The following is a 23305-nucleotide window of genomic DNA, read 5'->3' on the forward strand; positions in this document are numbered from 1 at the left end:
CAGACACCAAGCAAAGAGCTCAAAAGTATTTTAATTAATACCTTTCTGTAGATCTGTGTTAACATGTAAAGCAACATCATAGACAACTCAATATTACATCTTTTTAAATGTCATAAAATGCATTACATATTTCATGATACCATGAATACATTTACAACAGAGCAGTTTTAAAGCAAGATATGAATGGCATGTCAGCAAACATAAAAATGTATAAATTAATAATAAATGGACAAAATTAGAGCATTTCCTGTGAAGGATGAACAAATCCTTTTCAGGGGAGCTGATATACTTACTACCTTAACCTGGATTTCATAGTGTTATGTACCTTTGTATGATATACATAATATCCTGAACAGAGATACACATGGCCTGTTTATTTACATAATCTGCATTACAAATAAGTAAAATAAAATAATAATGCATGTAAAATGTAAAAGAAAGTAGATAGGCTGTTTGCTCTGAGGCACATATCTTCACTATAAGCCCTAATATTGTCTGGTAACCACAGTCCCAAAGTGGCACTGTTGAATGTTACTGCAACAGAAGGATATTAAAAGTACATGTATTTAATTCTGTGCCTTACAGCACGAATGTTTACATTCAGTTTATTAACACTGCACAGCTTGATCAGCCATATAATCACAGGAATATTTTAGAATATTAATAAAATTTAAGCTTGTCTACAATAAATATTGAATTGGCAGAAGCAGCATATTCACTGTGTAAATGAAGCCTGGTTTAAAATAAAGTCAAGCTTCTGCTTTGGTGGCATGTAGAATGTTTCTTTTCTACTTGTGTTTTCATTAATATCTTGTTGCATCTGAAAGGTTATCAGTCACTGGAAATTAATTGGCATGGGCAAAACTTGGCAGACCTCTCAGAGGTAGTACTTACAAGCATATAACTTAAGCAAACAGAAAAATCTGCAGGAGAGGCATAACCTTTAGGGTTGAGAGATCAGCGAGGACAGCCTGTTGCAAGAAATAAAAATATTAATTTACTGTGAGACAGGAATTACTTGATCCAATACAACGTATTATTATTATGTAATAATTATTGCTTTCTGGATGAGTGAGAATGAACAAAATGCATCTGCAAAACAGTACTGCCATTTTCAAACATTAATTTTTACAGAGTATGTGCATTATTGGTTAAAAAAAAACTACAATATCTAGTGATTCCCTTCAAAGAAAAGCAAACTAAATTGATTAACTGATCTTAGCATTTGTCTGTGTTATTTTTTATTATTGTTTGTTATACAACCATTCTTGTTTTTTACTTATTTTTTTTTGTTGTTGTTGTTGTTAACACAGCTCATTTCAAGAAAAATTGTGTGGGTCTCAATGGAAATGTAATTTTTAAACTCATATTACATATATTTACATCAGTCAGGGTATTACTTCAGACTAATATAGTGCCGTCGTTGTTTTAATTTTTTACTTGGCTTGAATAAAGAAGTATTAATTAGAGACGCTTATGCATGGCTGAGAGGTATATCATAATATCATATCATGTTTTTTCAAATGGTCCACTGATAATAGAACATGAGTATCCATTAATGATGTGTTGTATTATTTACTGAGGTAGGTAGGTAGAGAATAGTTTAAAAAAAATCATTGCTAACCACATAGAGAAAAAGCATAAAATCCTCTTTTAATCTTCACAGTGAGACCCTTCACTCATGCACTTCACAACATGGCAAGCGGCTGTCACTCTGAGACAACATCTCATCTTCAGAGTTTGATGCCCAAGCCTACCACTCTGAGTGGAGCCAGATGCTCTGCAGATGTAATAGCAAGCCCTGAAGATGAAGGCGTGGAGGGAACAGTGCAATCAAGCTTTCTCAAGCTGTGGCCTTTTGGGATTGGAGGCAAGTAAATTTAGGGGCTCCTATCATGTTTGCAAGCTTCTAATGTTTCAGTCCCAGGCCCTGGGCACTAAAAATATGGAGTGTTATGATATGTTCTCCAGTAGGACCTGGTGGTACATGAGCAAGCAGATACTATCTAGCAGCATCTTCCCTTCGCCCCAGGGCCCAGGCCCATGCGTCACTGCGGATTACGGCCAGGGGCCACTGCCAGCAGCTCCGATGAACTTTTACTACAGTTGTCAATCATAACACTGCCTGAGACTGCAACCAATGATGCTGTCCTTAAAACATTAAATGTCTAATAGATATTTAACACCCATTAATATTAAACAATATTGTTTGAATGTTATTTACTTTTTCTGAAAGTATCTTCAGACAAAAAGTAAAACGATTGCTCCTATATATTACATGCACGTATATTCTATATAAGTGGGCAGTGGTAAAAATAGATTGTGTAATCTTAATACAGTCCTCAAGTAGTTGAAAACTTAGAGTAGTAGAAAATCATGGTCTGTTTATGTCATTGATATCAGACTAAAATATTACCTTCAAATAGGGGTCATTCAGAAATAAACAGCCCAATATGTAAAATAAGTTAAAATAAGGACAAAGAAACATTGTATTTGTGCATTCACTCTGCAGTGCTCACACAATATAGTCCGTAGTTTCCATTAATCTATCAATAAACAAATAAGCAATAGTTTTTTAATTTGACATTGACAAAACTGAATACCCATCACATTTGGTTTTGAGCATGTATTTGCTAAGGGGAAGGGTGGTCTGCTTTTAAAAGTGGCCAGGCCAGCGATTCTGAGACATGTGCCTTGGGAAGACTAGGTTACTGGCGCTGGCTCTGAGTCAACATGCTATTTCAGTCTCCTATTGCTCTCTCACAAGAACACATATACACACACACTCAGACATACAGCACACACATACTCACTTCAGCTGAGGCCAGTGATGTCACTTCCATCAGATTTTCAGCTCGGAAGGCAAAGACAGCGGCCGCCAGGACTGGAGGGAAAAGCGATAGACAAACACACTATCAAATGTTAGCATCCAAACGAGACAGGCTTACTTCAGCATCACACACTTAGCATCATTTACTGGAAGCCTCCCCCAGTGTAGAGTATGAGACACAGATCTCCTGACCATAGTTACTAAGGTTGTCACTACCAGTAATGCACTGTGACACAATGCAATTTATTTTTAGGTGGAATACAATTTTTGCTGACATTCTGTAAAGTTTGTCCAACCTCAGCAACCAAGCAAGCATTTGTGGGTAACGCATACATTTTCTGCCTCAATAAATTAATTTACTAGCAACTATGAATGTATGTATCCCAGAAAACGCAAGACAGAACATGTCCAGAAAAATAAACCGACAAAAGCTGTTTGTGTACATCTCCAAAAACTGACCCACCTCCTACAACCTCCAAGGAGTCATAACCTAGGATACGATCCCATAGCAGTAAGAGCTGGTCAGTGGAAAGGTATCCTGAGAAAGCACGAACCATCCATTTGAATGCAATACGCAATCTGAGACACATACACACACAAAAAAAGTACATTTTAATCAACTTAATGGTGAGAAATTTTATTACAGTCCAATAGCTTAAAAAATGTATTCAATAAAGGCCGGATTACATTGTTTACCAATATATTACTATAATAACTACAATATGTTATGAATAGTGTAAACATACTGATATTGAGGATGCAATAAACCTGGTATTTCACTGGGTTAATTCCTTAACAAAAAGTTCCTTCCTTAGTTGTGAGAGTTGTGAGATTTGTAAGTGCATGGCATAAACTCTAGATGGAGCCATGTGAATACTTCATGCCAGATATTTCCTCTGGGAATGGATTGTATCAGACTGCTCAGAATAAGATTACAGATCAAGGATCACTCTGCATTTTGCATCCTAATAAATCTAAATCTGAAATCTAACACGGTATAGGTGTAGTGTAATCGGTGGTTAGGCAAATAATTGTATCTTTAAAAAAAGCTTGTTTAGATAAGAAAAACATGCGTAAAATATGAATATATATATATATATATATATATATATATATATATATATATATATATATATATACACAGGGGTTGGACAATGAAACTGAGACACCTGTCATTTTAGTGTGGGAGATTTCATGGCTAAATTGGACCAGCCTGGTGGCCAATCTTCATTAATTGCACCAGTAAGAGCAGAGTGTGAAGGTTCAATTAGCAGGGTAAGAGAACATTCATTCATTCATTTTCTGTAACCGCTTATCCGGTTCAGGGTCGCGGTGGGTCCAGAGCCTACCTGGAATCATTGGGCGCACACCCTGGAGGGGGCGCCAGTCCTTCACAGGGCAACACAGACACACACACACACACACACACACACGCCTACGGACACTTTTTGAGTCACCAATCCACCTACCAACGTGTGTTTTTTGGACTGTGGAAGGAAGCCGGAGAACCCGGAGGAAACCCACGCAGACACGGGGAGAACACACTCTTCACAGACAGTCACCCGGAGGGGGAATCGAACCCACAACCTCCAGGCCCCTTTTTTTTTTCAAAATATTTTTTTGTTTTGCTCAAAATATTGCAATGCACACAACATTATGGGTAACATACCAGAGTTCAAAAGAGGACAAATTGTTGGTGCATCTGTGACCAAGACAGCAAGTCTTTGTGATGTATCAAGAGCCACGGTATAATGTCAGCACACCACCAAGAAGGACGAAACACATCCAACAGGATAAACTGCGGACACAAGAGGACGCTGTCTGAAAGGAATGTTCGGGTGCTAACCCGGATTATTTCCCAAAAACATAAAACCACGGCTGCCCAAATCACAGCAGAATTAAACGTGCTCCTCAACTCTCCTGTTTCCACCAGAACTGTCGGTCGGGAGCTCCACAGGGTCAATATACATGGCCGGGCTGCTATAGCCAAACCTTTGGTCACTCATTCCAATGCCAAATGTTGGTTTCAATGGTGCAAGGAGCACCTTGGGCTGTGGACAATGTGAAACATGTATTGTTCTCTGATGAGTCCACCTTTACTGTTTTCCCCACATCCGGGAGAGTTACGGTGTGGAGAAGCGCCAAAGAAGCGTACCACCCAGACTGTTGCATGCCCAGAGTTAAGCATGGGGGTGGATCAGTGATGGTTTGGACTGCCATATCATGGCATTCCCTTGGCCCAATACTTGTGCTAAATGGGTGCGTCACTGCCAAAGACTACCGAACCATTCTGGAGGACCATGTGCATCCAATGGTTCAAACATTGTGTCCTGAAGGCGGTGACGTGTATGAGGACGACAATGCACCAATACATACAGCAAGACTGGTGAAAGATTGGTTTGATGAACACGAAAGTGAAGTTGAACATCTCCCATGGCCTGCACAGTCACCAGATCTAAATATTATTGAGCCACTTTGGGGTGTTTTGGAGGAGCAAGTCAGGAAAAGTTTTCCTCCACCAGCATCACGTATTGACCTGGCCACTATCCTGCAAGAAGAATGGCTTAAAATCCCTCTGACCACTGTGCATGACTTGTATGTACTAAAAGTACTACACCATACTAATAAATTATTGTGGTCTAAAACCAGGTGTTTCAGTTTCGTTCTCCAACCCCTGTATATAGTATATATAGTAATTTTGACATAGCACTGTAAAATTTAGTAATAGAAAATACCAAACATTTGGGATGCTGGGCAAAATGTAAATTAAAAACAAACTGCAATGATGTTCAAAACAATTAAACCCTATGTTTAATTGAAAATTGCACAAAGATAATATTTAAAACGTTGAAACTGAGAAAGCGTGTGGTTTTCTGCCATTATATGCATTATTTTCCATTTTAAATTTGATACCAGCAACACTTTCCAAAATAAAGTGGGACAGGGGCATGTTTACAACTGTGTTGCATCACCTCTACTTTTAATAGCACTTTGTAAAGATTTAGGAAATGAAGATATCAGTTGCTGTAGTGATGAAAGGAAAGGCTTATTATAGGATGGCACTATATTATAGTGAGACATTGTCTGGATGGCAGCATGTTGCCCCAAAACTTATATAACTTATATATATCGTTTAGCATTAACAGTGCCTTCACAGATGTACAAGTCACCCATGCCATGTGCATTAATGCCCCCTCATACCATCATGGATGCTGGTTTTGAACCGTGTGATTAAAAACAAGCTGGATGATCTCTCTCCTCTTTACCACAGAGGACACAGCATCCATGATTTTCAAAAACAATAAAAAAATTTGATTTGTTGATGACAGGATACGTTTCCAATTATTACATCTTACATGAGCTAGGGCCAAGAGAAGGTGGTGACGTTTCTGGATCTATTTATATATGTTGCTTCTTTGCAATGTGTTCATAGACAGTGGTTTTGGGAAGTGTTTTTGAGCTTCTGCAGAGATTTTCACTACAGGAACGGGTCTCTTTTGAATGCAGTACCACCTGAAGGCCAGAAGATCAAAGTCAGCCTTTTTGAGCCTTGTCCCTTTCATATAGAGATTCTCTGGATTTTCTGAATCTGTTAATATTATTACGCATTATAAATGAAGAACTACCCAGGTTATTTGCTATTTTTCATTGAGGAATTCATTATTTGCCTGCATAGTCTTTCACAGAATGGTTAACCCCACCCCATCTATACTTATAAAAGACTCTGACAAATCATGACTGATTTTGTTTCCATGGTACAGTGAGTTACACTTACGGTTGAGCTCCAATCTCTAGTAGATGATAAAAAAGTTGAGGAAGATGGGTTTGAAGGAGTCTCTCAAACTGCAAACAAAGAGAAACTATACCCTGCAAACGCACACACATACACACACGTAAACATACACATCACATCATGATGCGGCACACATTGAAGATTACAGACATTCTTTAATATGTACTTACTGATCGGGAGGAGGATATGGAGTGCAATCTGAAAAAGTAGCGCACATACATCTCCCTGAATACGCTGTACAACTTACATGGCTCGTTATACAAGAAGCACAGAGGAGCCACTGTGGGAAGTAAGCACATGTATGAAAATGTTGGCACTCATGGTGTGAAAATAAGTAGAAAATCACTGCAACCTTTTTCTGTACATTTTAATGCAGTTTCTATTTTAATTATGTAATTTAGCACGTTGAAAGGGAAAAAAGCAAAATGTTATAACATATTTTATAATTTGTTTTACTTTTGTATGTTTAGCTGCATGTTCACTACATCCAAATTAGACTCTGTATATAGTCTTCCCACTCACCATACATTGAGAAGCCATGGAAAGGGATAACACCTAAGAGATAAAGAAGTATTGGTTGTAAAAGAACATTTCAGGCACAGTGCTGCATAAAGAACAGCAATTAAAAGCCAGAAGTCAGTTTGCTTAAGAAATTAACTTCAATGGCATACATTCATAAAGAATTACCTTTACATTTCATTTACATTCAGTATTGTCAAGTTTATCCAATGCTTCTTTTTCATTCTAATGTCAACTATTGAAAAAATACATTAGAATATATATATTTTTCTTTCTGCAAAGCTATCTTGTTCAAATATTACGACAGTTCAAATATTTGGAATGACATATATATATATATATATATATATATATATATATATATATATATATATATATATATATATATATATATATATTTATTTATATATATATAAATAAATAACATTTAAATTGTTATTATATTCATTTTTATATGAATTGTGCTTCAAACATTTTGAAAATGTTGTATATATTCAGTGCTAATATTTTACCGAATTTAAATATTTTATAAGAAACAAATGAAATAACTTGATGGAATTACATGTAAATGAGAATGCATGATAATGAATATAAAAAAGCTCTTTAATATATCTGGTAATAGGAGTGCCTTTATGGGGTTAAAATAACATGTTTTATTATACACATTATTTGTGTCAAAGAGATCCACAAAGTTGGCTGGAAGTTTAAACTGACTGATTCATAGTACCATTTGGAGGATAGACCACAGCAAACTCCTCTGCACCAGTCTTGCCTAAAGTGAAGAAATAAATATTAATTTTTATAGAAACTAAATAAGACATATTTCCTGATACATTAATTTAACATCTATTTTAATCTGAAATTTAATAAATGTAAATGTAATAAATGTGTGTGCTTTACACACACACACACACATTACCCTGGATGTAGGATTTTGGAGGGGTGGCACTACTGTAGCTGAAATGCTCCAAAAATGCAGTGTCTCTGGAAAAACATAGCAGGACCTGTTGCACAGCAAAATAATTCCAAAAACACACACTCAATTATATTTGCAATAATTTTCATTAAATAAATGGTAAACAACAGCATTTCATAAGAGAGAAGTAATATTAGAGACTATTTATTTGCATTGTTAGTATGCAAATATTACATATCCTTAATTTCAGGTTTATTCTGTTTTTTATAATATGGTTCAGAAGTTAAATTCAGAAGAGTGTTGCTGTTTCACAACACATCAACTGACAAATTTTTTTATCTGCTTAGAGACTTTGTACAAAATCAATATTTATGTTCAGTATGCTGCTGTTAATCATTTCACACCTGTGGCCTGGGGTGAAATCTCCATAGAGATGACAAAACTTGCTCCTGTGAATTCTATGTTCAGTTTTTAAATGGGACCTGTTTTGTGTTTACCCAGAATACATGCATATGTTTTTGCCTTAGATCTGTCACAGCAGGTTCTGTGGTATCTGTCATTATCATAATAAATTATGTTTAAGGACATGAATGAGTTAATTATTGCTCACTCACAGTTCCACCCACCAAAATAAGTGAAAAAAATTGGGTGAAATTGTGTATTCTTAACTGTTCTCACCCCATATATTGTATCATTATATCGTATAAATATATTGTATATTATGTCTCATGAGGTTCACAAACTTTTTCTGGAAGAAGAACTACAAAATCTAAAATATTTCACTTTATTCATGTTTGCCAAATTTATATACTTTGGCTTTACTTAGAAAAGGCATTATTTTGTTTTGATTTGGAAAAAGGCTATCACTGAACATATGGTCAAATATTACATAACATTCCTTATGTTACTATGTAAATATTTGAGTAGTTTAAACATTACAGGAAAACAAAATAGTATTGCTCAAGCACTAAAGGGTTATGTTTATTGAAAAATAAAGTTGATCTTAGTAAAAAATAAAATAAAGCAGATTTGATGTGGGACCTGAGTACCAATGGTCAGACAAGTGCAGAGAGTAAACACCTACCAACTATCAGATAAATCTTTCAGTTTGGATATATAACTAAGCAAAATAATTATATTAAAGTTGCTCTTTGCACATTGTCCAATGGGGACAATAACAGGGGCTGAATAAAATATATAAAGATGAATTTGTTTCAGACCGTTAGCCACAAAACAGCATGCATCTCACTGTACATATGTAATACATGAAAATCTGATTTATGATTATTTTTAACAGTATGAATTATATGGTTAGTGATTTCTTGCTACTAAAATAATATGCAGGCAAGCCTCATCTGTTCAAAATGTGAGTTATAACAGACAATGCTCTTTTACATGTCCGTTTGTCTTTACAATGCTGCATGGACCAAGAGCTGTGCTGTTCGTATACTACAACAGAATCTCTCCAAGACACTGTAAAATCTGCGAAGTGTTCAGAAATGAATTACTCTATATTACTAATTATTCTATGATTACTGAACCCATAGCCACATCCCAAAATTAAAAAAGAAAGAAAATAAAACCTTTCCAACATCCACCCGAACCTAACCACACATCTGTTAACAATCACTGTACACCTGCACTTTACATACTTTAAATTATTGAAATACTGCAATGGGACAGCAACCATGTACTGTAGTTATTATGTATTTTTACAATGTCATGTTTCTCCACTTCATGCAGCTCCTGTGTAATATGCTGATGTGTTATGTTGTTCCTAGGGCTGGACAATAATTCAATATGAATATATATTGCAAAACAAAATGTTTAAGTAACAGTTATATGATTTTTAAAACATTTTCAATTTGGGATGCATAAATACCATTTTTTCCAACTGAGTATGTGTATTTTTGTACCGATACTTATTTAGAATTAAGTAATCAGGAGCACTGTGTAACAGTGTAGTTATTAATTAAAACATTTTCTTTTAATTAAAAACTTTATTGTTAATTTCTGGAACTGTCATTTTTATTTAGCATTTTTCCACATTACACCACCAATAATTAGAATTTCCCTCTGGGACCAATAAAGAAAGAAAGAAAGTAAGTAAGTAAGTAAGTAAGCATGTACGTATGTATGTATGTATCTATCTATCTATCTATAAATTAGTAACATACAAACAGTGTCTCACAGCCATTAAAATTACCGAGTGTTTTACATAACCCAGACCTAAATAGCCCCTCTGCCCTTCTAAAAATCTCTATGACCAGAGGCAGAGTAAAATGAGATGAAGTATTGGCCTTGTGTTTGAAAAGTGGAGGCAGACGAGCAGCAACACTACAGAACAGCTGGCTAATTTCCTCTTGAACAGGTAACAGCAAATCATTTCTGAAAAAAATATATAAGTACAGATGCCTAGGTATAGATTAAAAGGAGTACATGCCATAGGTTGTGTGTTTTATATAAAGTGAGGCATAGCGACGTTTGAAAGGTGTTAGGACTGTGTTTTGTGTGTTTTATACGAAGAAGGTGAAAATGTGAAGTGTAAATACAATTTTTTGTTTGTTTTAAAGAAATTGAGGCAGATTTATGTGTTTCTCTGGTATGTGTGTGTTTTAAACAAATTAAGGAGCAAACATTGTGTTTGAAAAGCCTTAGGTATTCAGGTAGATGTTTTAGTGACATGATGTAGACTTGGTCATGTGTTTTAAATTGATAAAATGAGAAAACAAGTTTCAAAACGAGTTTTGTTAATAAAACTTGCGCTAGCTTCATCTCCTAAGGTGGAACAGAGAATTCAACAACCTGGCGAATAACACCATTAGGACTCGTAAACAGACCCATGTAAGGTGGTACAAAATATTTGACTACGTAAATTGTGGATAAGAAGATCCGCCTCCTAAACGACATTTATGGTAGAAGGGAAAATCGATAAGTAACACCAGCCTTTGGATTTGGACAGAAAAGATTTTTAAATGCAGGGAAATTGCGGCCTCATGTTCACGTTTTTTGAGTAGATAGATGTTTCAGTAAAAATTTGTTGATTATGGCACATTCTTCTTAGCTATTACAGCCCAACTTCTTAAACTCGTCTCATGCTTGTTCGTTCAGTTTTCCTTAAATTGGCAACCTGCTCGAGCTTCACATCTGGGGAGGAGTGGGAGGAGGCAGACAGCTCTCTTCACTGTTTTGAAACTGTAATATAGTTCCAATTTAAAACGCTTGGTGTCAGTATTACATATTGCTCCTTTAACCTATTAGAACAGTGGAAGGCTTGTAACAGTGGGAAAGTTAGAACGTTTTCAGTTCCACATGTTCATTCATTCATTGTCTGTAACCCTTATCCAGTTCAGGGTCCGCTGTGGGTCCAGAGCCTACCCAGAATCACTGGATGCAAGGTGGGAAAAATTCAGCACTTAGGAGTGTGTATATATTAAGAACAGCACTCTGATCTTTTGAGGAAAAACTAAATCAAGCAACAAACAGTGCTCTTGTAAACAGGAAACATTTTCCCAGAAGGAAAATACACTTTGAGTGAAGTAAACCACAACTTGTTCAAGGACAGTCAAGACAGTGTCCCAAACACTTTCTCCCTGCACGCGAGGGAATGTTTCTGCACTTGTGTTCTGACAGGGGGTCTCCATACCAGACAAAATACACCCCAAAACACAGTGAAAAGGATCAGTATTCATGCATCTCTATTTTCAATATTTCAGAATACATTATTTACAACATCTGTTCTGTCACGGTGGCGTGATGAGGCGGAAACACTCGCTACAACACAGAGATTTATTATAGCAAACAGACAAACGAACTTGACGAGAAACACGAATTAGAAACATAGGCAAAGAGCACGAACGAGAACGACAAACGAGAAACGAGCTAGAGAAACGAACGCTACAATAACAATAACAATACAATACAAATGACTAGGAATGACGGCACGACTGGGATAGGAAACAAACAATACCAATGACAATAACAATATAAACGAGTAGGAAAGACTATGGCTAGAACAGAGCTAAACAACAAAACAAACGAACTAAAAGGTAAACACAAATGGGGCATGAAAGGAGCAAAAGAGACGAGCAAGAACGAGGACGGAAACACAACAAAACATAACAAATGACCGATAACAGGAAGTGACAAGACCGGAACTTATATACATCAACAAACAAGAGACACCTGACACAGATAACGAGGAAAAATGACCAGGAGGTGGAACAAAGGTGGAGCTAGGGTGGAGATAGGAAAAACAACAAACAGACAGACAGAGCTACATGGAAGGAGAAAACAAACAAGGAATTGCCAGGGTGTGACAGACGACCCCCCCAAGACGCGCAACTCCCCGAGCGCGAAAAACTAGACTCCCCAGGAGCTGGCGCAGGAGGGGCCAGAAGAAATAAAACAAAGATGAAACCAAAAGACTCAGGACAAGACAGGAAATGGAACAGGGAACAAGGAACTAGACTTAAACGTACACTGGACAGAACTAGAAAGAAGAGACGGGGAATGAGAGAAGACAGGAGTAGAGACACGTGACAAGACAGGTGATGGGACTGAGAACTGGACATGGGACTGAACAGAGGGTTTAACAGGGTACTGGACTTGAGACTGGACAGAGGGTTTAACAGGGTAATGGACTGGGCTTGATAGGGGTACAGGAACCATGACCTTAACAGGGATAGAGACGAACACGGTGACAGGGACCGGAACAGAAACAAAAACAGACACAGGTACAGGTACAAGAAGAGAGACAGGAACAGACACTGTAACAAAGACAACTGGGTGGTACCCAGGACTGGCATGTGTCTGTTGAGAAGTCTGATGAACCAGCCTGGGTATAGTTCTGGGAATCGACCCAAGTCCTTGGGGCCGTCCTATGGGTACGACCAGGAGCGGCCGGGGCCACAGTCACAGGGACAGGAACGGCCGTAGCCACAGTCACAGGGGCAGAAACGGCCGAAGCCAAAGTCACGGGAGTAGAAACGGCCGAAGCCACCTTCACAGGGGCAGAAACGGCCGAAGCCACAGTCACGGAGACAGGAGCGGCTGAGGGAGCCGCGCTCACAGAGACAGGAGCGGCTGAGGGAGCCGTACTCACGGAGACAGGAAGCCCTGCGACGACGTCCACGGAGACAGGAAGCCCTGCGACGACGTCCACGGAGACAGGGGAACCTGCGACGACGTCCACGGAGACAGGGGAACCTGCGACGACGTCCACGGAGACAGGGGAACCGGCGAAGACGTCCACGGAGACAGGGGAACCGGCGAAGACATCCACGGAGACAGGGGAACCTGCGACGACGTCCACGGAGACAGGGGAACCTGCGACGATGTCCACGGAGACAGGGGAACCTGCGACGACGTCCACGGAGACAGGGGAACCTGCGACGATGTCCACGGAGACAGGGGAACCTGCGACGACGTCCACGGAGGCAGAAGGACCTGCGACGACGTCCACGGAGGCAGAAGGACCTGCGACGTCGTCCACGGAGGCAGGGGAAGCTGCGACGACGTCCACGGAGGCAGAGGAATCTGCGACGTCGTCCACGGAGGCAGAAGGACCTGCGACGACACCCACGGAGGCAGAAGGACCTGCGACGACGTCCACGGAGGCAGAGGAATCTGCGACGTCGTCCACGGAGGCAGGAGTCGCGCTCACGAAGACAGGAGAGGCGGACGCCGCCTTCAAGGAGACCTCCAGGCGTGCCATGAGGCTTGTAAGCCTCTCCTGGAGGTCAGGAGGGAGGGCAGAGCAGTGCTTGGGAACTGGGGGCCTAGCGACGATGTCCATGGAAACAGGAGGCCCTGCAGCGACGTCGTCCACGGAGACAGGAGAGGCGGGCGCCGCACTCACGAAGACAGGAGCGGCTGGAGGAGCCGCGCTTACGGAGACTGGAGCGGCCGTTGGCGCCGCTCTCACGGGAACAGAAACGGCCGTTGGCGCCGCGCTCTCGGAGACAGGAGCGGCCGTTGGCACCACTCTCACGGGAAAAGAAGCGGCCGGAGACGCCGCTCTCCCGGGAACAGAAGCGGCTGAAGATGCTGCTCTCCCGGGAACAGAAGCGGCTGAAGACGCCGCGTTCACGAGGACAGGAGCTGAGACGTCCAGCGAGGCAGGTGCTCGTGCTGCTCGCCGAGCACGAGTTGTGGATTTAGCGGGTTTAGGGGCACTGATGGGCGCACTCTCGAGGGACTTCTTTGACCGTAGTTCCCCCGGAGATGCGCCCCTGTTAGCCTCATCTCCCATGTCCTGTGATTTGAGGCTAACAGCCCCTACCCATAACCCCCCCCAAAAATCCCCCCGGAGCTGAGGGGGTTATCCGCTAGCGAGGGGGAGACTCCAGCCCACTTCTTTCCGCGGCTCCTACGGTTCCCGTTGGAGCAATCCATCGATTCACGAATCGAGTCCTCTGTTATGGGGAAAGGAACCGCGCCGGGCATGAGCTGGAGCCGTCGACTCCGTTCCGAGGCCGCTCTTAAAGCCTCCTCCACCGGATCTTTGGGGCCTGTGCGAAACGGAGTCCGGCGAATAGCACATCTATTAAAAGAGTAGTCCGTGCTAGCTGTGTTGGCTGTGTCCTTGTGTTGATCGGTCATTCTGTCAGGGTGGCGTGATGAGAGGACTTACGGAGGCGGACACACTCGCTACAACACAGAGATTTATTATAGCAAACAGACAAACGAACTTGACGAGAAACACGAATTAGAAACATAAGCAAAGAGCACGAACGAGAACGAGAAACGAGAAACGAGCTAGAGAAACGAACGCTACAATAACAATAACAATACAATACAAATGACTAGGAATGACGGCACGACTGGGATAGGAAACAAACAATACCAATGACAATAACAATATAAACGAGTAGGAAAGACTATGGCTAGAACAGAGCTAAACAACAAGACAAACGAACTAGAGGGTAAACACGAATGGGGCATGAAAGGAGCAAGAGAGACGAGCAAGAACGAGGACGGAAACACAAAAAAACATAACAAATGACCGATAACAGGAAGTGACAAGACCGGAACTACGGAATCAACAAACAAGAGACACCTGACACAGATAACGAGGGAAAATGACCAGGAGGTGGAACAAAGGTGGAGCTAGGGTGGAGATAGGAATAACAACAAACAGACAGACAGAGCCACATGGAAGGAGAAAACAAACAAGGAAGTGCCAGGGTGTGACATGTACTATCTGACATTTATTACATGGCATTGATATTAGTTCAGTGCACACAATTTAAGATTTGTTAAAAATATATTAACACAATAGGTTTATGTTTGATGATGATGTCATGTTTCTTGTTTGTTCTTGGAAATTTTTCAATGGATTTTATACTGTTCATATCAATAACAGAGTATAAATTTTGGACATATTATCCAGCCCTAGCTGCTCCATTAACCTGAGGAATGGCATTTTGTTCCACTGTATATTAATTATACGGAAGAATGAAAATAAAGACCATGACTTCATAAACATCAACTAGTAGATCATATTTTTTATAAAAGTTAATAAAAAATAGTAAACAACTGAACAAGCAGCCATTTGAAAAGCAGATAGGTTTGAAAAACCCATTTTTTTGTGTGAAAACTGTTCATACTTAATCAGCAGGATCTCCTTTTTAACCACCCAAAAACAGATTCCTGGTTTATTTACTTTCTACTGATCTGGCGAAATCAAACACATATAACTGAAATCAGAATCAAAATGAGCAAGGTACACACAAGACCAATCATGACTTTTCTAAGAAAACTTGAGGAATAAAAAGATATGGTGCGCTTCGAGTCAGCACTTACCTGATACAGAAAATCTTCAAATACAAAGTAATAGTCATCATTACTTGCAGTCAACTTCACATCCTAAAGCAAATGAAAAAGAAACACAAATGACATAAATATCTCCTATAAGAACTGTTATTATTAATCATGCAAAATGATGGCAAAATCTAATATAAAACATATCTAACTAACTAACGTACATTTACACACAAGCATAGTGCTATTCAAAGTACAGAAACACACGTCTATGCGGCAAGAAATTCTTACAGCATACTAGATTTAAGATTTCTTACAGCATACTAGGTTTCACTAATGGTTCATTTCATATTCCTTTTATGTTCAGAGCTAATCTGTGTTCATATGCTAAATGTACCATTTCAAAAAAACATGACCTTGGAACAAGATGACTACAAGCTTTAGTTGGAACACTAAACCTAATTAAGGAAACCTTACAAAATCAATCAAATAGCCAAAAAATCTATTTTTATTGAATAAACTGCATTCTTAAACAATGGCATTTTCAAATGTGAGCCTGTGTCTTTCTACCTTATATATTAGATTGTCCACCAGCAAGTCATGGTGTATGACTGCAGCCTTAAGTTGCTCATAATGCATGATGTCCTGCTTAAAAAGAGAGGAAAAAATGTCTTTGTTACCAGCTGTTCAGCATTTATAAACTTCTCTTTGCTTCTGGAATTTACAGTCAGAAAGTTATAAGCATGCATTATTTTTATTGTTTTATATTTCATCAATCTATGTCACCTAAATATAGTCGAGTCAGAGATTTTTAATTTTATTCAAAATGGGCATTGTATACAGGTTTTTTGTTTGTTTGTTTGTTCTCATATTACAAACATATAATAAAATTACAAACATTTAACAGAAGGTTACAGAGGACTCCAAAAACATTATATAAATTCTATCAGTATTTTATTAGTCTCTTTACTCTTACTTTAATGTCTCGCATTAAACAACTACATACATGTGAAATTCAAATACAAAAATTAATTGGAATGAGCAAACATGAAATAAAAATCAATAATAATAATTCACAAATGTGTAAAGATAATTTAATATATAGAAATAATTTTTAAATATGTAGAAAAGATTGGAACTGTAAATGAAATACGAGTGTGTGAATCAGTACTGCTCAAATTACATAAATTGTGCCAGAGCATAACATCACATTAAAAAGTGTAAGGTTACTAGTGTGACTATGGGAGTTTTAATTGTGAGAGTACAAATCTGCACACACTACTACACTTGTGTTTGTTTGAAACTTTTTCTATGAATTCAGATTTTTGACCAAGATTTGCTGGCAAATTGGTAGACCAATAGGAAAGCTTTAACTGGTTCAATCAGATAGCAAGTTTGGTTTATCCAATCACAGCTCTCCTGTGGCTTAAAGATTTGGATCGCTGTTGATGCCCACCTTTATTGTTTTTTTGTTTCTTACTTGCACATTCCAATTCATTTGTGCATTTGGATTTTACATGTATTATGTAAACAACTCAAAACCCAACTGCAAATTTCAGTACAATAGTGAATATTGTTTTACAAGCTCAAAATCTTTTTGACACTATTTTGACTTCATACACCAAACCTATCAACATCAGATAAACCGTATTTTAATTTTCAGATTTGAGAGACAGGAGAAAATTTAAGCTCCACTTCATTCAGGTCTGATTTAAAAAAAAAAATAGTCTACTGGCTGTTCTGTCCAAGCTTACACTGTGAGAACACCACTTAACGCTAACGGTCTGAAAGAATGTGTAAAGAAAACTGTTGAAATGAAGAAAGGGAAACGTGGACACCTGACTCACAAAACTTTGAGAATACAAAATTGTAGTTTTGATTACAATGCAAACAATATCTAAGAATTTGAATGTGTTTAACATACAGATGTATTGAAATATATATTAATATTTTAAAATGTGTAGTTACTTGGGGCTTGTCTATAATGTTCCTCAAATATACCTAGCTTGTACATAATGACTGGTCTGGCTGGAATATAGGTAAATAAAAGGGCAGTCCTTTTGCACAGTGCTCTATGCAATAATATATATATATATATATATATATATATATATATATATATATATATATATATATATATATATATATATATATATATAAAACATTAAATCTATTACAGTTTATATATGCTCTTAAAATAATAAAATAAAGGCAAGCAGGAAACTGAAAAAAAAAAAAAAAAAACGTGTCTGGCGTATGTCAGATCAGAAAGTTAACAATTCACCTCCAAAGTCTTAAAAGAATCCAATGGGCTGGAAAGCATTTAATGGGTCTAGGGGTTTGTCAAATACAGGACATGTCACTTGTGACATGAAACACACTGACAGGAAACTAAGCTGCAGCAGGTCAGACAAGGGTAACTGTCACTATAATTAAAAGGAAATGTGTCAGATCACTGCACACTTGAATGTCAGAATGGATAGGCTTGGATTAAAAACAACAGAACTCAAAATTATATTACTGAAGACTAGTAAATCCCAAGTAAAATAGATTAAAGGTTACTAAATTCCTGCTGAAAGCTCAAATCTTTTGATAAAAAATGGTGCAATCACTGCTAGTGACACTGAGGAAAAAAAAGCGCACTCTCAATTTTTGCAAAGCAAAATAATATTTAACACTGATTCATTGGTGGCCACCTACTTAAATTTTGTAGATATTCTGACTTCCTGACACTGGAAGTCACTGTCACATTTTTTTCAGCTATCCTGGTCACTGTCTTCACAGCAGCAATTTTATATCTGGTTACATAATTGTTCCATCTAAAACATTAACAGTACTACTCGTTTCTCATCATTCTGTTGCCATACAATCTGCTTCTGATCTGTTAAAGTCTAAGGCAATGGGAAAAAAAAGAAAGATAAGCCAACTCAAAAAAGCTTGATGCTTTTTTTAACATGTGTTTACCCTTCTGTTGCTGCAACTCAACAATACACTCCCAAAACCCTGTTTAACTGCTGGAGATCTGTCTTAAAACAGCTAGCGTTGTTTCAGGTTTTAGGAAGAGTGCTGCCTAAGGGTGGCCTGATGTACATATACACAGAGAAAAATGGCATCGTGCCATACAAGCAGTTCATAGCTAACTTGATATTTATGTTGGCACCTGCAGAAAGGTAAATTTAGCAAGCCAGAATAAACATCACTAAATATATAAGAGATGAGCATTTTCAAGACAGCCGCTGTAGGTCCTGCAAATAAGGAAAAATGTGGCAGGCTTCCGCATTCATATACATTACTATTTTTAAAATTAAATTTAGTACATAATTTCTATTTATTTGTTGAGTATATAAGATAAAGCATAAAACATATCAGCTTTTGCACAGTGCTTTACATATTATAGTCAAATAAAAATGAATTTTTTATTGAATATGTGGTGTTTACAGAGGATGAGTGCTGTCTATTGGTTTTAACAAGGTTAGACTAAGAGGCTGTTATTTCAGCAAAGCAGGGACATAAAGTGTACTGTGCAGAAGTCTTAGGCACCTAGGATAATTATGTATATTTAAACTAATGTCTTTTTTTCTATAAAGTAGTAGGTTTGAGTGAGTTTGAAGAACCATGATTTGTTCAGATTCTTCTTGACTGCATGCATTTGTTAAATCAACAGCACACATTATATAAAATCATTATTCATGAACTGGTAAAAATAGGTATTGGATGATAACCTGATATAATATGGACTGCCACAAAGAGAGATTTGGAAAAAGGTAAACCAACACATTCACACACAGAATATCACACACACTGGAATTATGTTATATGGTTTTATTCTAATGTTGGGCATTATTTGTTGTTTGTTTGTTTTTTTAGCAAATGAACACTTACTGCTCAGATAAATTGCTTTTTAAATTTCATAATCTCTGGTGCCTTTTGCACAGTACTGTACTTCATTTCCTGACATGTTCACATCACCACGCTTGTATTTGTGCTGTGTCTGGATGTATGTTTTTTCATAACCAAATCAAGTCATATCAATATTAACAAATAATTCCCTTGGAAAACAACATATGAATATTATATATATATTAATAATGAACTCATAACATATATGTGTCACAGTTTATTTATTTTATAAAAGCTTATGTAATGCACAGACAGATATGTACATGAAAAATGTCAGATTTATAAAAGGTCCATAACTTCAAAATGACATTAAATGGAGATAGAAATGCACACATTACCTCTGGTTCATTAGCAGCATTGAGGATTAGAGCCCATAGCTGAGCTCTGAGGCCAGTGGGACAACCCTGTCTGCTGTACTGCTGAGCAGCAGCACTATCCTGGTCACTCACCACTAACACAAAAATACACACACACACAAACTTACTGTATACACTCTCAAGAGGTACTCTAAACCTACAAAGCTAATCTATACACTTCAGTTTCATATACTACATATTCCAGGTGCAGAAAAAAGGGTTAAAAGCATTTAAAGCATAAACACTGCACCCCTCTCTCTATTTGGGTTGTTAATATGATGTGCATGTGTGGCAATACCACACTCTGGGGCATTTGATGAGAGGTCTTAAAGTTTGTGTATGTTCCGCTTTCCTTTAATAAATGATAACATTAAAGGTGATGTCTACAGTTGTGGTGAAACACTGTTCTCTGGTTTGTTTACATTCAGAAGCTGCATGTTTTTTTTAAGTTGGAATGGTAGATTTAAGGGGAGAAAATGACTGTTGTCTGTATGTGGATGAAGTTTAACTTGTCTGTAAGTTTTTATTCACTTTTTAAATTACCACAGGAACTCATTTGGCATTCAAGTTGTATAGTTTTGTAGGTCTGTGATCACTTTCAGTTAGTGCTGTACCGAATTTAGAGTCAGTTCTATTTATAGCAAAAATAAGTCAATATTACCCCTCTATGGAGCAGGAGTAGAGCAATATCCTCATCTCAGTTCATACTTTTCAACATCTGGCAGTCTCTTCATTGTTTAATATCCTCCAAAATGCTGCTTTTCTGCCATGAGCAGAGAGAGCCCTAGCATACCTGACATTACACTTTAGTTTTTTACCCATTTACAGACACTGGGGGTTTGTAAAGAGCTAGCAAAAGGTGAGGAAATATCCTCAGAATTTTAGAAGAAAAAATGTTTTTATTAAAATCTCCTTTACAAAGGAAACAGAGCAAGACGAAAGCATCACAAAAAAGCAATGTGCTGTATTATCTGAATTCCTGGTACAGATGAAAAAGGAATGATTAAACAAATGCTCTTAGAATGACAGAGCGATCCAACATTTAAGCAAACAGCAATTCCACAATAAAGAATAGAAGAATAAATGAAGCTGTATTTTTTTTGTACCTTTCATTCCAATACGAATGTGTTCACTTTCAAACATATCTGTTTAAAAATGCAAGATGGGAAACAGAGAGAGAAACACTAGATCACACATAAAATCGCATACTAAAAGGTTTTAGAGAAATAGCTCATATATTATGTATTTTTAATCATGACCCCATCAAGTAAAATTCAGTAATATATTCATTTTTGTGATCATATCTGTCCAGTGCTTTGTTACAAATTTCACATTATTTACAAAATAAATACATTTTTGAGTGCATTACCACATTTATTTTTAGATTCAGTGCTCCCACCCACCCACAAGATGTGAAAAAAAACAGCCCAGTAATTTTGTTGTTAGCTAAGTTAGAAAATAAGTTAATCTGATATTTTGCTGCTTATATTTTGTTGATATCATGCGTAGATAGCAGGCCCTTTAAAACTGCCCCATCTTCTCATCTTAGTCTCTCCACTCATGGTGCTGGACCAATCTGTGTCTCTCCAAGCACTGGGCCCACTTTTGTGTGAGCACAAATATGAGGTTAAACTGAACAAAATCAAAATGAGCGTGGAGAAATACTGATTAAATACTGCCTCCAGATTTTGGAGTAAAAATAGGCTCATTCTCATTTAAAGGAAAAGGAGGAGGTAAAACTCCATAACAAGTATTAAAAATGTACTCTTACATGGGGAGTCACATGGTGAAGATACAAAAACTCTTTGATGCAATGATCAGTCCCTAAATGTGAGCATGTGAGATATAGCTCTCCTTGTGGTTCATTCACTAACCCTGAGTGAGTATGTATATGGGTATATGTATAAGTGACATCGAAAAACTGCACATCGTTTACTGACACAGAGCAGCCAAAGTAAGGCATAATACGATATGATATATTATATAATATGAGTTGTTTTGGAGGTGTTAATCCACACAATTGACATTCATTCTTTTTATCTTCTGTAAAAAACTCAGAAAAGGCTAAAACAATATGTCTTTCAAGGGAGGATTAAGAATTCTATAGTATTTAGTACTTCATGCTTATGCATAAACTAAGAGATGCTTAATTTTCAGGTAAGAAAAATTTAATATGTGATTGACATGCTATTGCTTCACAGCTGGATGGACTGAATTAAGGCATACCTGGGGGAATATGTGCATTATCATCTATGCCAAGCTGGCAGCACGTCAAGCTCAATTCTGGATAAGCAGCTCTCTGAAATGTGGCATACAAGATAATTTCTGCATTTGTAACAGTGATTTTAATTTTTGTTGTTTTATAACCTTATCACATATCAACATAAGCCTTCATTATGTGTAAAATGGCAAAAGATTCAGATATGTGTTTTACCTCATTTACCTCGTTAAAATCTGCTCTCAGTTAGCATACACATAATGCATACAATGTCCATGCTTGGCAGAGAAAATTGGGAATCAGAGTATATTGTGTAATATTATGTTGTCTAAATATTATTAAAAACAAGAAAATGTACTTTTTAGTAAACAATGTGATACAATATGTGCTGAGAAAGCAATCTATGGGTGCATATTATAAAACAATTAATATCCCTGAGTGTGTTTGTTATTTTTTAATCAGAGTAACATGATAACAATGGTTCTGTTCATGTTTGAGAATGTTAGCAGCAGCAACAAATGCAGAACAGAGAGCCTTCACTTATATCCTCACTTTTGAGAAGTTGAATATGGCTCTGAAAAGAAAAAGTGGGAAAAAGTGAAGGAGAAGGAAGATAAGACATTCCTACCATCTGTGGGATATCACGGATGTTAAGTGAGATTTGAATAAGTCCCCAGTGGCTGCTGGCAGTAAGCCCATCACTGCAGTCATGATTGGGGTTCCTCAAACTGATCAACACCTTCCAAAAAAACATAATATGCATTGTCACAGGTGATATAAGGCATATGTAATTTCTGACACCCCAATCAAACTAAATGTTTTGTACAATTCCTATGTAAACATAATGGAACACATATTCTGAAGAGAATGGGTTTAAATACTCTGCAATTTGTAATGCACATTTTAACCATTCATTCATTCCTACATTGTCTGTAGCTGCTTATCCAGTTCAGAGTTGCGGTGCATTTGGAGCACACCCGGAACCCACATTTTAACCAGAGGTGCTTGA

The 23305-nt window shown here is 37.7% G+C and overlaps 2 protein-coding genes across 6 annotated transcripts in view; both read right to left on the reverse strand.

The window, feature by feature from the left end:
* Positions 1-75: 75 nt before the first annotated feature.
* tbc1d19 (TBC1 domain family, member 19) overlaps positions 76-23305 on the reverse strand; it is a 32613-nt gene continuing 9383 nt past the window's right edge. Inside the window, exons 8-22 of one of the 5 annotated variants that reach the window (XM_066681751.1) lie at positions 22925-23035; positions 22305-22377; positions 21185-21223; positions 20061-20173; positions 16393-16467; positions 15865-15927; positions 8062-8146; positions 7870-7914; positions 7146-7178; positions 6794-6903; positions 6606-6697; positions 3294-3409; positions 2814-2884; positions 895-971; positions 76-534 (exon numbers count right to left, since the gene is read on the reverse strand). In XM_066681751.1, the coding sequence (XP_066537848.1) occupies positions 906-971; positions 2814-2884; positions 3294-3409; positions 6606-6697; positions 6794-6903; positions 7146-7178; positions 7870-7914; positions 8062-8146; positions 15865-15927; positions 16393-16467; positions 20061-20173; positions 21185-21223; positions 22305-22377; positions 22925-23035 (1092 nt within the window). In that variant the 3' untranslated portion in view covers positions 76-534; positions 895-905. Of the gene's footprint in view, positions 972-2813; positions 2885-3293; positions 3410-6206; positions 6344-6605; positions 6698-6793; positions 6904-7145; positions 7179-7869; positions 7915-8061; positions 8147-15864; positions 15928-16392; positions 16468-20060; positions 20174-21184; positions 21224-22304; positions 22378-22924; positions 23036-23305 lie in introns of those variants that run through there. The other 4 variants (XR_010804228.1, XM_066681750.1, XM_066681753.1 and 1 more) reach the window with 4 other exon arrangements.
* Positions 12722-15725, reverse strand: LOC136707589 (calphotin-like). The gene is made up of 2 exons (XM_066681748.1): positions 15669-15725; positions 12722-14709 (listed from the first exon to the last, which is right to left on the reverse strand). The coding sequence occupies exon 2, from the start codon at positions 14309-14311 to the stop codon at positions 12734-12736; it is 1578 nt and encodes a 525-aa protein (XP_066537845.1). The 5' UTR covers positions 14312-14709; positions 15669-15725; the 3' UTR covers positions 12722-12733.

The sequence above is a fragment of the Hoplias malabaricus genome, chromosome 9, assembly GCF_029633855.1.
Source record: "Hoplias malabaricus isolate fHopMal1 chromosome 9, fHopMal1.hap1, whole genome shotgun sequence".
NCBI lineage: Eukaryota > Metazoa > Chordata > Actinopteri > Characiformes > Erythrinidae > Hoplias > Hoplias malabaricus.